The sequence below is a fragment of the Monoraphidium neglectum genome (genome assembly GCF_000611645.1).
Source record: "Monoraphidium neglectum strain SAG 48.87 unplaced genomic scaffold scaffold00642, whole genome shotgun sequence".
NCBI lineage: Eukaryota > Viridiplantae > Chlorophyta > Chlorophyceae > Sphaeropleales > Selenastraceae > Monoraphidium > Monoraphidium neglectum.
Window position 1 is genome coordinate 9,633 of NW_014012986.1, and position 14,044 is coordinate 23,676.

The window sequence follows — 14,044 nt, forward strand, 5'->3', positions numbered from 1 at the left end:
TGTGTGTGTGTGTGTGTGTGTGTGTGTGTGTGTGTGTGTGTGTGTGTGTGTGTGTGTGTGTGTGTGTGTGTGTGTGTGTGTGTGTGTGTGTGTGTGCGCGCGTCCGCTTTCGCTCGACACGGTATAAGCGACACTGGTCCCCTGACTATATGTACAAACACACATGCTTACTGCAGCCACCATCTAGCCCCACCGCCCACACTTCAAGACAAGGCATCCAGGCTGCCTCACACCTGGTTGTACGTGCCGAGGGCCTCCCCAAGGCCCCCCAGGCGCTGCAGCATGCCCTCCAGGTCAGCAACCACCTCCTCTGGGTCGGCCTCCGCATCAATGTAGGTGCCTTTGGGGGGTGCAGCGGACGGGTGGCGCGCGGTGCCTTTGCGCCTTTCTATTGACTCCCCCCCCCAAAGGCCGATTGGCTCCGTCAGGCCAGCAGCAACGTGGATGGGCGAGTTGCATTTTGGAGCGTTGGTCACTGCGCAGCGCTCCAAGCACCCCACCGCTGCCCAACAGCTCGGTCTGTCTAGGATGCCCTTGCCGTGGGACGCCCGGCGCGCGCACCCGAGTGGAGGCTGGCGGCCATGTCTTCCAGCTGGCGGTTGGCGTCTGCCACTGCCGCCTGGAGCGCCGCAATCTGGTCGGGCTTGGCGTCAGCCAGCCACTCTTTGCCCTGTGGGAGGATCAGGACGGCGGACGTTCGAAGCGCTTGGTGCGCCGCCGAGCTGCGGCATGAGGCCGTCAGCTTGCCTCGTGCGTGTCCTGTTGGATCATCCTGAACGGTGTGCACGCATGGCTTTCCCCTGCAGGCAGCATTCTGTGGTACGCGCCGTTGCCCTGATGGGGTATCATCAGAGGCCTGTCGCCCGGCACATGGAAAAAATGCTGCCCAGTTCAGCCAGGAGCAAACCAGTCGCAAACCCCACCTCTGCCAGCTGCTGCTGGAACGAGGCGAGAGCCTCTGTGAGGTCGTCGTGCTTGACCTGCTCAGCTGTGGGCACCTGCAAACACAAAGAGCCGCCAAGCCGCATCAGAGCCGCAGCGGCAGTCAGCGCGTCAGCAAAATTGGAAGCTAGACGGTTGCTTCCTGATATATGAGCGGCGGTGCTGGGGCCAACGTCTGCTACATCTGCTGGCCTGCCAATCGTCACCTCCAAAAGCGTCCGAGCTGGCCCAACCTCGCCGGCCCGAGTGCGGCAGCTTCCGCACACCTTCTGCTCGTGGGCAGCCAGCGAGTCATACATGTCGTCGATCTGGCCGCATGTCGCCACCAGCTGGCGCCGGTCCTCAATCTGCTGCAGGTGCATTGCCTGCATCAAGAGGGTGTTGCAATCGGTCAAAGCGGTCAGCAAGCAGCTCATCGGCGGCCAGGAATATGAGAGTGAAGTGGCGATCAAGGATGACGTTTGTAGAGTGACGCCAGCTGGCACACGTAATTGCCAGCAAATTTGTATGCAATTGTGGCAATGTGAGCAGCCACCGCCCCAACCAGAAAAAAGCCACGGCTCCTTGGCATAGGCAGCCCATAAATACCCTGTGACCTCCAAAACCCACCAGGTAGCCCATGTAGCCATCCAGGGTGGCCGGCCGCGACGCCAGCTGCGCCACGCGGGCGGTGAGGTCATCCAGCGCGGCCAGCGTCGCCTCGCGCGCCAGGCTGAGCAGCACCAGCTTGATGCGCTCCTGTAGGGTAAAGAATGGAGTTGTGATTATCACAACTACAGTATGTTGACATGAACAGCACACAATAGCATTTGCAGCTCTTTGTGCCGTATGTGTTGGGTGTAAACTGAGCTCAAAACCTGAGGCAACATATGTGGTGGGAGGCATGACATGGCAGGGCCAAGACCTGGCTATGATCCAAAGGGCGGGGGAGCGTAGATTTTGCTTGACGTTGCCACCACGCCTACAACCATAGCATGAGCGGGCAACCATTCGCGGCAAACCTGCGCGGCCTGTGTGACAGGGATGAGCTCCGCCTTGAGGGGCTTGGCGTCGACCTGGCGTTTTGCAAGGCAGCGGCAGCAGAGCAGGCAGGGCTTGTTGTTCCCGACGCAACCTCTGAGATCGCACCGGCGACAAAGCGGGATAGCAGGGCGACACAGGGGCCGTCTGCACGCAACACTCGCGCAAGCCCTGCAGCCGGCCGCCTGCTGCGAGGTGACATGCAACGGGCTGTGGGTATGGATAAGTGTGGCGGCAATGGTTCCCACCTGCAGGCAGCCGACCACCAGGCTGGTCTTCATGCGCTCCAGCAGCCCCTTCCAGCTGCGCTGCACCACCAGGTCCCGCCGGATCTGGGAAGTCAAACAGACAAGAGGCCCAGCCCAGGGGGAAGTGCGTGCGGGCAGCTGTTTATTGGGCCGGGGAACTACATGGGCGTTTGCTGAAACCGGCGAGCCCTCAGACCGGCCGAGGGGCTTCCCTAGGCAGCTGCAAGGGGCCTGGGTCCCAACGACCCTCCGCCTGCAGCAAGGCTCTGCCCACCGCAGCCAGTTTCAACGTCAGACACCGAGCAAGCAAGCGGGACGAGGCGAGACAGCGGGGCCATATTGCAGGGAGCCTGCGAACGACGCCGAGCGGGATGCGAGGCGGGCGCACCTCTGCCAGCCCGCGGGGCTGGGCAGCGTAGGCGTCGCCGTCCCAGGCGCGCCCAAACTCCCAGACCTTCCGGTAGTCCTCCAGCACCCTCGCCGCGTCGCGCGCGGCCTATGGCGAGCGGAAGGCAGACGGGCGGTGGTGAAGTGGGGTTTGGTGCATGGTGGCGGCTGCCCTGAACTTTTGGGGGCAGCCGAGGTGCGGGGGTGTGCAATGCAGTGTGTGACCGCGCGTGCTGTGTGCATCAGGGCGGCTGTGGTGGAGAGGCCGCCAACTGAGTACTCAGATACAACACAGCACACACGCATGCGCAATACACACATCCTCTGTCACACACACACACACGCACGCACGTTGCACACGCGCGCGCACACACACACACACACCATGAAGTCACCAGCCACCGCCTCATTGATTCGCTGCCGCGCAGCGATGAACTCCGGGCTCGCACGCAGCATCGTCAGGGGGTTCAGGCCGGAGGGGCGGGCGTCGAAGAGGTAGGCAAACGCGCGCATGAACAGCACACGCGGCGCGGCCTGCGGGGCGACAGCATCAGCGGGGACCAGGGCCGCGCGAAAGTCATGAGCAGGTGAGGCGTCTGTGCCTGGCGGCACGGCGTCTGTGCACCCAAATCAGCTGCGGCAAAGGCATCCCTGCAACCGGGTGCCCCTTTGCCACCCACAAACACAACGATGGTGGAACAATAGCCGGATTGGGGCTGGACACCTCTGCGCCGGCCCACCTGCGCCAGCGCGAGCGCGCCCTCTATCGTGTTGCCATTGATCTCATCCATCACGGCGGGCGCGTCGGGCGCAAAGACAGTGCCGCCGCCCGGCACGAACGACACGACCGTTGTGAACACACCCTTGTTGGTCGCTGCGCCCTGTTCATCAGGCAACATACAAATGCAGGTGCCGATTAAATCGACGTCAGATGTGGATCCGATGCCGTGACTGCTCATGCTGGCTGAACGGGGTGTTGAACCCAGGCGGATCAGATGGCGACGCGCCCGGCACGTCCGGCCCGTCTGTGTACGTCTGCGCGCGTGCGTGCATGCGCGTGTGCGTGCGTGCGTGCGTGTGCGTATCTATAAGTGCACCCACCGCCTCCCTGCCGGCCAGCAGCAGCGCCAGCGTGTCCTCCGCCGCCGCCAGCGCGCGCCCCGTGACGCCGCCGACTAGGAGGTAGTCCGCCAGGCGGACGAAATTGCCCAGCAGAGACAGCTCCTCCATGACCCTGGTTTGACCGTTTTTGAATGAGACCAGGCAAGGCCGTGCGCCGGGCCGACGACGTATGGGGTGGGTGCTGAGCTGTCGAGCACCTTGGAGCTGTTGAACTCCGAATTGTACAGGGACGCTGACGGCATAGCGACAGGCACGCCAGCGGAGGCGCGAGCGCAGGGGCAGGGACGGCACGTGTTGCGGCGCCGCAGCCGGCCTGGCGCCGGCCGCGCGTGCGCTCACCGCGCGTAGTTTGCTGCGCGCTCCATCTTTTCCTTCTTGACCACCACCATCGGGCGCGCGCGGCCGGCGCCGGAGCGGCCCTGCGTGGCGTGGGATAGGCCACGGAAGTGAGCCCTGTCGCCGGCGCTGCTGCGATGGGAAGCCGTACGTAAGCCAGCAAGTCATTGACAACTGGATGTTGTACAACCCCCCCCTTCTGCCGAAGGACTGCAAATCAACCACCCGTGTGAGCGTCGCTCCTTTCCTGCCTGCTGGCTCTGCATTGCTCTCATTCTCGACTATTCAAAACTCACAACTCATCCTCACAACAACCTTGCGGCACAAACACTTGCAGAGGCACATTGCCACAGAGAGCCTCCCATACACACACTGACACTGACCACACACACAAACAGACACAATCAACCTACAGTTGCACATTTCCCATATGCACACGACGCGCTCATAACGCGCACACGCAAACAAACGCACACACGCACACAATTACACACCTGCCCCAGCTCCACGCCCGTCGTGTCCGCCAGCTCAGCCTCGTCCCTAACCGACTCCTGGTACAGCGCCGCCTGCGCCTGCACCTCGCGGCACACACGCTCCAGCACCTGCGCACGCAGCATCACCCAGGAGGCACGTTGGGCCGCCCACGGGTGCGTGGGCCGGCCGCTGGGGCCGTGCGGGGCGCGATGGGCCGGGGCAGGCGGGCCAGCGGAGGCAGGGCGCGCCGGGCCTGTCGGCCCATGGCTTGCCTGACACAGACGCAGCAAGGCGGCTCCCGACACGCGCACACGCACGCATGCACGCACGCGCGCGCGCACACACACACACACACACGCACACACACATGCACACGCACGCATGCACACACGCACGCATGCACACACATACACACACACACGCGCGCGCGTGCGCACAAAATCAAACCTTCTGGACGCGCTCCACCACAGCTTCCACCGCCGGCTTAGCACGCGCGTCCCGCGCCTGCTGCTGCAGCTCAACGTACTCTGCGATTTCAATTATGAGGGATGCACAGGGTGTCCACGGTCCTTCCTTGGATGCGTGCAAGTCCCAGGTGCAGAGGGCTCTGCGCTGCCAGGTCATTATGGTCCTAAAACCCCCATTTTGCGAGCCAGCACGGCCCCACGACAAGCGTGCGTGCAGTCTGAATCCCCTGCTGTCTAGCGGAGTCGCCCCAAGCAGCTGCGCTCGGGGTCAGCGGCAGGGCCATGCGCAGGCAGCGCACTCTTGCGCCGCGCCGTACCTTGCAGGGTATGGAGGTGGCTGGCGTTGGCGGCGCAGAAGCTGACGGATCTCAGATCTGCGACGTGCCCCTGAATCTCCCGCAGCGCCGGCTGGAAGTTCTCCTTTGACACCAGCAGCCGCGCCGCGATCGCCGCGCGCACGCGGCGGAAGTGCTTGCGGCGGACGACCTGGGTGCGTGCGCGGAGTGAGCGCCCGCGCACACGGCGCGCGATGTTGTGCTCGTGCTCTCCCCGGCCCTCTGATGGCTCCAGAGCCCATGCCCTCGTATCCATACAGTGGGGCATGACCAACCATGCCCCACACATCACCAAGGACGCCTCAGGCAGCCGCCAAGACACGCAAGTCTAGACATCGCCCAGTGCCAGAAGAACCAAGCGTGGGCTTGAGTTAATGGCCCAAGCCCAGGGATTGCTGCCCCGCGAATCACACCTTGGCCCATGCGCGGAATGTGCGGCCCGTCAGGTAGTGTTTGAAGAAGCCGACCGACGCGACCGCGTCGAACAGCGCCGCCTCGCGCACCCACTCCGCCAGCGGCGTGAAGTCGGCCTGGGGGGCGCCGGCGCAGGGCAGGGGCAGCCGCGGGGATCTGGGAGCCCGCAGCTAGGGGGCCGGCTGAGATCACACCGCTGCAAACGCAGCTGCCGGCCGCGCGAGGCCCGAACACTTTCTTACAGGGCACAGCTCGCACCCCATGCCAGTGCCCGCAGGCGCAACGTGCGGTACCCGTACAACGCTCTCCTCCAGACGGCGCATCCTGGTGCACACGCGTGCGCATGCGGCGGCCCATACGCGTGCGGCAGGTCATGCGCATGCAGCAACCCATGCGCATGCAGCAGCCATGCGCATGCGTCGGCCCTTCCGAATGGGCCGCTGCCCATGCGGGCCGGCGGCGCACCTGCGCGCCCTTCTTGATGCGCACAACGCCAGTGGCGCTGATGGTGAAGTACTCGTCCCGCACCTCCTCGCGCGGTACGACTACCAGGTCATACGGCCGGAATCGGGCGCCCTCGGGGGCCCTGGGGGTGCGGCGGCATGTGACACGTTGGGCGCACAGGCCGCACCGCCCAGGCGCGGGGGCAGCTGCAGTGCCCAAGCCGCTGCATGCTGCAGTGCCGGCGTGCGGTCTGCTGCTGGAGGCGGTTGCGAGGGCGGCCATGGGATGCGGCAGGGGGTAGGCCGCGCTGGCCTCACCTACTGCAGTAGAAGAACTTCACGGGGCCCTCCTGCCCGTGGCGACCAAAAAAGGCGACCGCACCCGCGCCGGTGTCGACGCCTGTCACGTGATCTGCGTCCGCCGCCGGCGACCCCGCCCTGCCGCTGCCGCGGCGAGCCGCCGACTTTGCACTCGACGCGTGCGTGGTCGCGTCTGTGCCTGCATGCTGCTGCCGGGGGTCCTGCATGTGGTGCCGGGCTGCCTCTCCCTCGAAGGAGGTTCCTGGGGCTGCGGCCATCTCTGCGCTCGTGCCGCCGAGGGAGCCGCCGCCGCCGGCCCGCAGCTGCGTTAGCGCCTCTGTCCGCTCCCGCGCTACTGTCGTGTCCGTGCGCCGCGGCTCGATCGCCGGCAGACGCGGCGGCGGCGGGTGTACCGCGCGCGCAAGCGCTGGTGCCGCGCCCGAATGCCATCCGCTCGGTGCTACGCGCCCCGGCTGCAGGGGCAGCTGCTGCTGAGTCAGCGTTTTTGCGTCAAAGAGCTGGCGAGGGTCGCTTATCTGAGATGCAGCTGCTGCCCGGAGGTCTTTGGCACGTGGCAGCGCGCCGGCCGCAGCAGCGTCGGTCAGGCGCCCAGCCCCCCCAGCGGCCTGTGCCAAAGCTGGCAGCCAGAGGGGGCTCTCGGGCGCGGGCGGCGTCGCACGGCCGCCCTGATGCTGGCCGTCGCTCCCGACAGGAGGCATCTTCAACATGGGGATGCGTAGAAGCCATGCGAGTGCACATGCATACAGTTGTGTGCTGCAGTGTGCCACAGGTGGGTGCCGCAGCTTGGCGGGTTGCTGCAGAGCGGATGCAAGTTCACCCCAAACGTACTTGTTTTGAAATGCGGTGTTGTTACATGCCTTTATTGATCCCTCTGGTGCGTGCTGCTGGTACTTTACACCGATCTGCTAGCTTCGCCCATCACCTGTGCCTCCTCCGATGAAGTACTTCAGTCTAGCGGCTGATACTTGTCATGGCAGAGTATCCAGGCTTTGCCCAGCGAAGTTTGTGATCTAGCAGCACCGCTTACTTTGACCGCGTCCGGTCTTGAAATGATCTCTGACAGCAATTTAAACGAACTCATGCAATTTTGTAGCTCACGACGCTTCAATATCGATGAAACTCGGGCTGCTGTGCCGACATCTGCCCTGGGATGTCTGCTGCTGTGTGCGTGCATGCCCGAGCTCACCCATTGTCACTCTGGTTTGCGGGCCTCTTGCCAACCAAATGCCCCCTGCAGATAAGAGCGTCCTTGGGCTGATCAATTCCTTGAAAATTGCCGTGGATCCACAAGCAGCCGCCTCACGCGGCACATGTGCATCCGAAGACCCATCGATTGACTTTGAGCTGCGCCGAACCCCTCACCCCCTTCTAGCTGCCGTGATCGCCAAGCTGCCCCACCTTGGTGGGGGCCCATGGTACCATCAAAAACAGGTCACAATGCACGCGTGGATGCAATCAAGACACCCAAGAACAGCGCGCGTTTGCAATATTACTAAGTGGAGCCCAAGAGGAGTGCACCTTGCAAATTGCCTGCTATCACTGCTGCTCAAAGCGACCATGAGCTCATGATGGAACCAGCAATTCAGGGCTGAGTATGTAAAGGAGAGGGCGCCGGCGCGGAGAGGCCGCCAAGGTTCGAGCGTTCGTGTATGAAGTAGTTGCTGCCTGCGCTGCTCGGGGGCCGGGTGGAGAGGGAGCCTTCGAGCCCTGACAGCACACAGCCGTCTGCGGAAAGCGTGCTCGTGGGCAAGCCAACCGCACCGCGCCCGGCCCGGCTCGCCCAGGGCTCCAAATCAAGTCAGCGGCCACATGGGCCGCTGGTCGCCTTGCGGCGAGTGATTGCCTAATATGAAAGAAGAAGCGCGCTTGGGCAACCGGGGGATCATGGCGCCCCTTGGCCGAAGGCGCAGACAGAGAGAGCTGGGAGCGAGAGGCTCCGGCGGCTGGGGCCGCGCTCACAGGCGCTGACCGACAGGCAAGATGGGGACAGTGACGCAGCGCCGCAACGCAGTGCTTGACAGCCGAGGTGCAAGGGGCAGGTGAGGGCGAGCCGGCGCGCGCCTCGGTTTGTGCGACAAACCCAAAGCCACGACCCAACACGGGGCGCTTTCAGCCGGCAGGCGGGCGGGGCGCTGATGGGCCCGCGTGCGCCGCGCAGCCGCCGTGACCAACACAAGAGCATCAACACGGGGGCGACCCTATGAGTCAAGTCAGAGCCACCAGAGTCGCCCTACATAATCCAACAGGATCAATTATGAGTACTCCGAATCGCGCCTGGCGCGCCGCACTGCATCATTCCCTGGGCACGTGGCAAAAGGGCTCGCGCTTGACCCGTCCAGCCGGCTGTGTGCCCGTCCACGCCGGGGCGGGGCAACATGAGCGGCGAGGGCCGCAGCGCGCAGGCCCTCGGCCTCGGCTCCCGCCCACATCTTGTGCCGCACGGCGCGAGCCGCTGGGCGTGCGCAATCCGCGTAGGGCGGGCGCGTCGCCGCACCGCGACCTGCGGCCGCCCGTCGACGCACGGCGGCGCTCAGCGGCGCTCGCGGCGCGCGGCGATGAGCATGGCCGCGAACGTCAGCAGGTGGCAGATCCCGAGGTAGGCCAGCAGAATCACCGCGCTCATCCAGAACGGCCGGTGGAAGTTGAAGTAGGTCAGTATGCTGTTCGTGTCGAGCACGCAGTCCGGGGACGGGTTGGCGAAGAACAGGCGCAGCTGGTTGCGCTGGGGGTTGGACGCGTTGGGGAAGGCGCCCAGCAGGAAGGCCACCTCGGTCTCGCTGAGGCCGTTGGCACAGGACAGGTAGACGCCGCCGAACTCGTTCATCGCCACGGCCTCGAAGCTGGACGGTGGGGCGGCGCGGGGCGGTTTGCAGGTCGACGGGTTAGGAGCCGGCAATGTCGAGATCTCCAAGTAATCCTCATCAAGGTCTATTTGCGGATGCCCAAGGCAAAGCAGGGCGCAAAGGGGTTAGTCGATGAGGTTGGGCGGGGCCCAAGGTGAGTTGCGACCACAATCGGCGCTGCCGCCGACCCACCTGTAGTATGTGGCGCTGATGTACCGCAGGTAGGTGATCCAGTAGTTCAGCACCTGTTGAGAAGAGGGATCATCGCAGTTGGGGCTTAGAGGGCGACACAGGTCAGATCAGCAGCGCCTAGATCACGCTCGGGAACGCAGGGCAGCATCACAAGCGCTCGAGACACGGGGGCAGTAAAAAGGGGTCGGGCGCGCACCTCAGGGAAGTTGACGAAGAAGCCGGAGAGCAGCAGCTGGATGGTGGTCCAGAGGATGGAGAGCATGAACGCGACGTCCTGGTTGGGCGCGATCACCGCGCACGCGTGCAGCACCTGCGGCAGGGCGACCCAGGGAAATCAGTTGAGTTTGGTGTCAGAATGGACGCCGCTGACCTCCTAGCACCAGTTGGTGGGAAGGGCTGGGCCCTGTGCGGAGGGCCGGCAGCCGGCAGCTGGCAACATACTATATCGCCCCTTCTCCACCGCCCTGCACTCCGATATCAGGCAGGCCGCTATTGCACAGTTGACCCACCCGCAACGCCCCAGTATTGAACCCCGACGGCCGCCCACCTGAGTGGCGATGAGGTACATGACGGTGTTGATGAAGCCGTTCTTGAGCACCGCCTCGTACCCGGGCCGCAGCCCGCCCATGCCGTACACTGTGAAGCCAAACACGCAGGCCGACACGATCTGGAACGGCGTGATCGCCGAGATCTGCGGGCGCCATTTAATGGGGGGCAAGACATGTTTAGTGTATTTGTCAAAGAGCTCAGGCGCAGGCAAGCCCAACAGGAAAGGAGCCAGCAAGGGCGAGCAAGCAAGGACCCCGGGCTGGACTGCCTGCAGTCCAGCCCAGTCCAGTGGTGGATTTGCGCAGTCCAAAGGGGCGGAGTCCGCGGCCGCACCTTGGCGAGGTAGTAGGCGAGGGGGCGGTACAGCTGGCTGGAGGCGTCGCTGAGGTAGAATTTTTTGTCAGCGCTGTACAGCCCCATGGAGATGTAGGGCATCAGGCAGTAGAAGGAGAGCAGCATGTACACCAGGTTCAGGCGGCTGCGCGCGCTGCCGGCGTTGAACTGGGGTGGGGGCGGGGGAAAGGGGGTGGGAAACGAGGGCGTTGCGAGATCAGACGGGCTCTTGACTCAAGAAAAAGCAGGTGACAGGTACGCAGCATTGAGAAGCACGGACGTTAACGGCGTCTCACCTACCGCCACAGCCCTCGTCCTTGCTTTGACACCGTCTCACCCACCGCCACAGCAGCAGAATTCCACCCTCTGCAAAGGCGGAGTGCAAGTGCAGGCATCCCAAACCTCCAGAAAACACCAACCGAACGCCCACACACCAACCCCCAGTGAAGCCCCAGTCAAACATTGGTCAAACGCGGCCGCTCACCGGCATCCCGTAGTAGAGGATCCCCATCACGATGCCGACCCATGCAAACGTGAGCGTGCGCCCGGCGACGTCGAAGGGGTTGCGCGTGATGGCCAGCAGCTCGCGCCCGAATAGCGTCTTGTACTGCTTCCAGGCGCTCGACGCAAACGTCGCGTCGGCGGCGGCGCCGCCCTTGGCCTCCGCCAGCAGCGCATTGCCGCCCGCGCCCGCGGCAGACTCGCGCGCGCCGCTCGGGGACTGGCCGCCGGAGGCGAGGGCGGCGGTGTTGCTGGCGCTGGGGACGTGGATGATGTTTCCAAGCCGGTCCTTCTTGCCCTCGCCGCTCTCGGCGCCGGTCAGGCCGTTCTCCTGGAGGTAGTGGGCCTGAAGGGGGGGATTGCAAGGGAACGGTTGTGGCCTCAGCTGAAGCATTGGGGTTTGAGGGGTGCTCAAACCCCTTGGGGTATTGGCATGGGGCGTGCGGGGTTGCAAGTTCCTTCTGTTCGGATGCGATAAGAACCCTTGCGCCCGCAAACTCACAGCCCCTGACTCCCCGGCCACCACGCAAAATCGCGCGCGGCCGACTGCACCTTGAAGTTGGACGACACGGACAGGAGCTCGTCGCGCGTGGTGATGGTGTGGCCGTAGAAGCGCGCCGGCTTGGCAAAGCCAATGGCCACCAGGTCCAGCGCCCTGGCGCGGTGAGAGGCGTTGGATTGTCTTCAGCAAATCGGGCGTGGGCAGCTGGGCGCCCGGCCTTATTGGGGGGTGACTGTTTGAGCTAGGATCGGGGCAGGGGTGCGGCGCGCGCGGGCGTGGCGCCGCTAGCGCGAGGGGAGCAAACCCAAGCCCTGCAGCCGCCCTCTGGCAACGCTAGAGAGGGTGCGCGACATTGTGTGCGTCCGCTCGCGGCGCGCTGCGAGCAAGGCGGGACCGCGGGGCGCACCAGTCCGAGGGAACGCCGTGCAGGCTGGGGTCGTAGTGGTACCCCAGGGACCCAAACCAGGGCGTGATGCCCTCCCTCGGCCCGTGGTACATGAGGCGGCCGCTGGCCAGCAGCGTGACGGCGTCAAACATCAGCCAGATCGCGGAGCGCGGCTGGTGGATGGAGGCGATGACGACGTGGCTCTGCTCACGCACCATGCGCTTCAGGTAGCCCATGACCTGTGGTCGGAGTTTGGGTTGCGGGTTTGGGGTCAAGGGGTTAGGGTTTGAAAGGAGGAGAGCGGCCGCCATACGTAGGTCCGTTGCACGCCGTCTGCCGGTGTCAAAGCTGAGCCGGGAATGGGCCCGTGCCTGCAGCCGCGTTGGGCCAGAGGCCCCAACGCGGCAGGGGCCGCCCCTCTGCGGTTGGTGGCTGGGCCGGATGCATGGCTCCATGCACGCAGCTGGTTTCGCCGCACTAAGCCCTGCAGCATGCCACATTCCCCAAAACGGCCCCTGGACACCCTCGCGCCCGCTGCAAAACTTTACGCCCCTGCCCCAGGCCCCACCGTGAGTGCCGCAAACGAGTCGAGGCCCGAGGTCGGCTCGTCCAGGAAGAGAACAGATGGCGCCGCCAGGATGCCGGTCGCGATCGCCAGCCGCTTGCGCTCGCCGCCGCTCAGGCCGCGCATCATGAGGCCGCCGGGCAGCATGCCGCCGACGATGGTGCGGTGGGCGTGCGCGAGGCCGACCTCCGACAGGACCTCCCGAATGCGGTCCTTCCGGCGCTGCGGTGACCACTTGCCCGGCAGGATGATCTGTGTGGGAGGCGGGCGGGCGCGGACGACACGATGAGAAGCGGCTTCAGTTGGCGTCGCCCTCGCTATTTGTTTAGCCGTGCGGAGGGGGGCGCCTCGCGGCCTGGCACCCTCAAGCCGTCTGCACAGGGGCCGGCGGCCAAAACAAAGCTCCGGAGCTTCAGCAGCGACGCCCTGATGCATGCGCGAAGCTGCAGCCGTCCCCAAATCATGCGCAAGGCATTCGTTGAGAAGCCTCAAAGCGGCCCCGCGGCAGCTGAGCTGGTTGTGAAAAAAACCCACCTCTGCGTAGAAGCTCATGACCTCCCATGTCGTCATCGTCGGCACAAAGTTGTCCTCCTGGAATGATGACGAAACGCACACCGAAAGCCGAGGCGGCGGGGTTGGTACCTTAACATGCTGCAAACCCGCGCGTCTCTTACGTCGCAGGCACGGGAGCGGCCGGCTTGGCGTGAGAACGCACGCCTGCCTGTGCGTGCGCCGGGTCGAGTGCACGCGTCCCAAAACCGGCGCCCAGTCAAACCCCTGCGGACCCTCCATGGCCCACCTGGGGCACATATGCCGTCTTCTTGATAAAGCGCTTGCTCGAGCGCGCCCCGTTGACCAGCAGCCGCCCCGACAGGTTTCCGATGCTCTTGCGCATCGCCAGTATGTCCATGAACGTGGACTTGCCGGCGCCCGACGGCCCCAGCAGCGCCTGCATCTCCCCGGGCTGCGCGATGCCCCAAACGTCCGCCAAAACCTCCTTAGGCCCAGTGGGGGTCATGTAGCTGCAGCCGATGCCCTGCCACTCGAGGGTGGAGGGCGCCACGTGCACCGACAGGGAGTGCATCAGCGTCGGCTGCGCGGCGTCGAGCGCCTCGAAGACCTGCGGCGGCAGCGGCGGCAGCGGCGACAGCAGCGGCGGCGGTGGGGTTGGAACGCAAACGGCGGGGTCGCAGCGGTGCGGCACAGGCGTGCGGTGCTGGCCGGAAGAAGAGGCGCGGCCGCCGCAGCACGGGCGGAGGAAGGGGGGCACGAGGAACAGCAAAGGGGGACAGGGGGCAGGGGAAGAACCCGCGACTCGCCAGGCGCGCGGCAAGGGTGACGAGCGGTGACGGGCGCAACAAGTTGGGGGCCGCGGCGGGCCGCACTCACCTCGTCCGCATTGTCCTCCTGCGCGTCGCTGGTGCTGCCATTCAAAGACGCGCCGCCGGTGCCGGCCGCAAACGGCGACGTGGCGGCAGCGCCGCTGCCGTTGACCTGCGGGGAGCGCGCCGGCAGGGGGGGGGGGCACGCGGTGGGCGGGCCGCGGCGCAGTGCTGCCCGGGTGCAGGCGCTCCCATGACGCCAGCGGTACTCCATAATATTGAAATGATGAGCCGTAATCTGCAGCGGCCGGCTCCGCCCCGCCGGCGGGGGCCACGGCTGTTG

At 65.1% G+C, this 14,044-nt stretch overlaps 2 protein-coding genes across 2 annotated transcripts in view; both read right to left on the minus strand.

The window, feature by feature from the left end:
- MNEG_4577 (Dynein heavy chain 3, axonemal) overlaps positions 1–7,207 on the minus strand; it is a gene marked incomplete at both ends in the record, with an annotated part of 11,477 nt that extends 4,270 nt beyond the window's left edge. Inside the window, 18 exons of the mRNA XM_014046948.1 lie at positions 234–340; positions 562–670; positions 924–998; positions 1,209–1,307; positions 1,552–1,680; positions 1,944–1,997; positions 2,211–2,294; positions 2,599–2,706; positions 2,982–3,131; positions 3,338–3,478; positions 3,699–3,831; positions 4,059–4,138; positions 4,550–4,657; positions 4,977–5,056; positions 5,314–5,482; positions 5,745–5,861; positions 6,211–6,331; positions 6,507–7,207. Coding sequence (XP_013902402.1) covers positions 234–340; positions 562–670; positions 924–998; positions 1,209–1,307; positions 1,552–1,680; positions 1,944–1,997; positions 2,211–2,294; positions 2,599–2,706; positions 2,982–3,131; positions 3,338–3,478; positions 3,699–3,831; positions 4,059–4,138; positions 4,550–4,657; positions 4,977–5,056; positions 5,314–5,482; positions 5,745–5,861; positions 6,211–6,331; positions 6,507–7,207 — 2,565 coding nt within the window. The remainder of the gene's footprint in view (positions 1–233; positions 341–561; positions 671–923; positions 999–1,208; positions 1,308–1,551; positions 1,681–1,943; positions 1,998–2,210; positions 2,295–2,598; positions 2,707–2,981; positions 3,132–3,337; positions 3,479–3,698; positions 3,832–4,058; positions 4,139–4,549; positions 4,658–4,976; positions 5,057–5,313; positions 5,483–5,744; positions 5,862–6,210; positions 6,332–6,506) is intronic.
- A 1,832-nt stretch (positions 7,208–9,039) lies between these two features.
- MNEG_4578 (hypothetical protein) lies at positions 9,040–13,975 on the minus strand (the record flags this gene model as incomplete). The annotated part of the gene is made up of 12 exons (XM_014046949.1): positions 9,040–9,349; positions 9,545–9,597; positions 9,741–9,854; positions 10,092–10,235; positions 10,427–10,594; positions 10,911–11,273; positions 11,480–11,582; positions 11,836–12,053; positions 12,383–12,631; positions 12,914–12,970; positions 13,179–13,595; positions 13,769–13,975. The coding sequence occupies 12 exons, from the start codon at positions 13,973–13,975 to the stop codon at positions 9,040–9,042; spliced, it is 2,403 nt and encodes an 800-aa protein (XP_013902403.1).
- Positions 13,976–14,044: the final 69 nt, after the last annotated feature.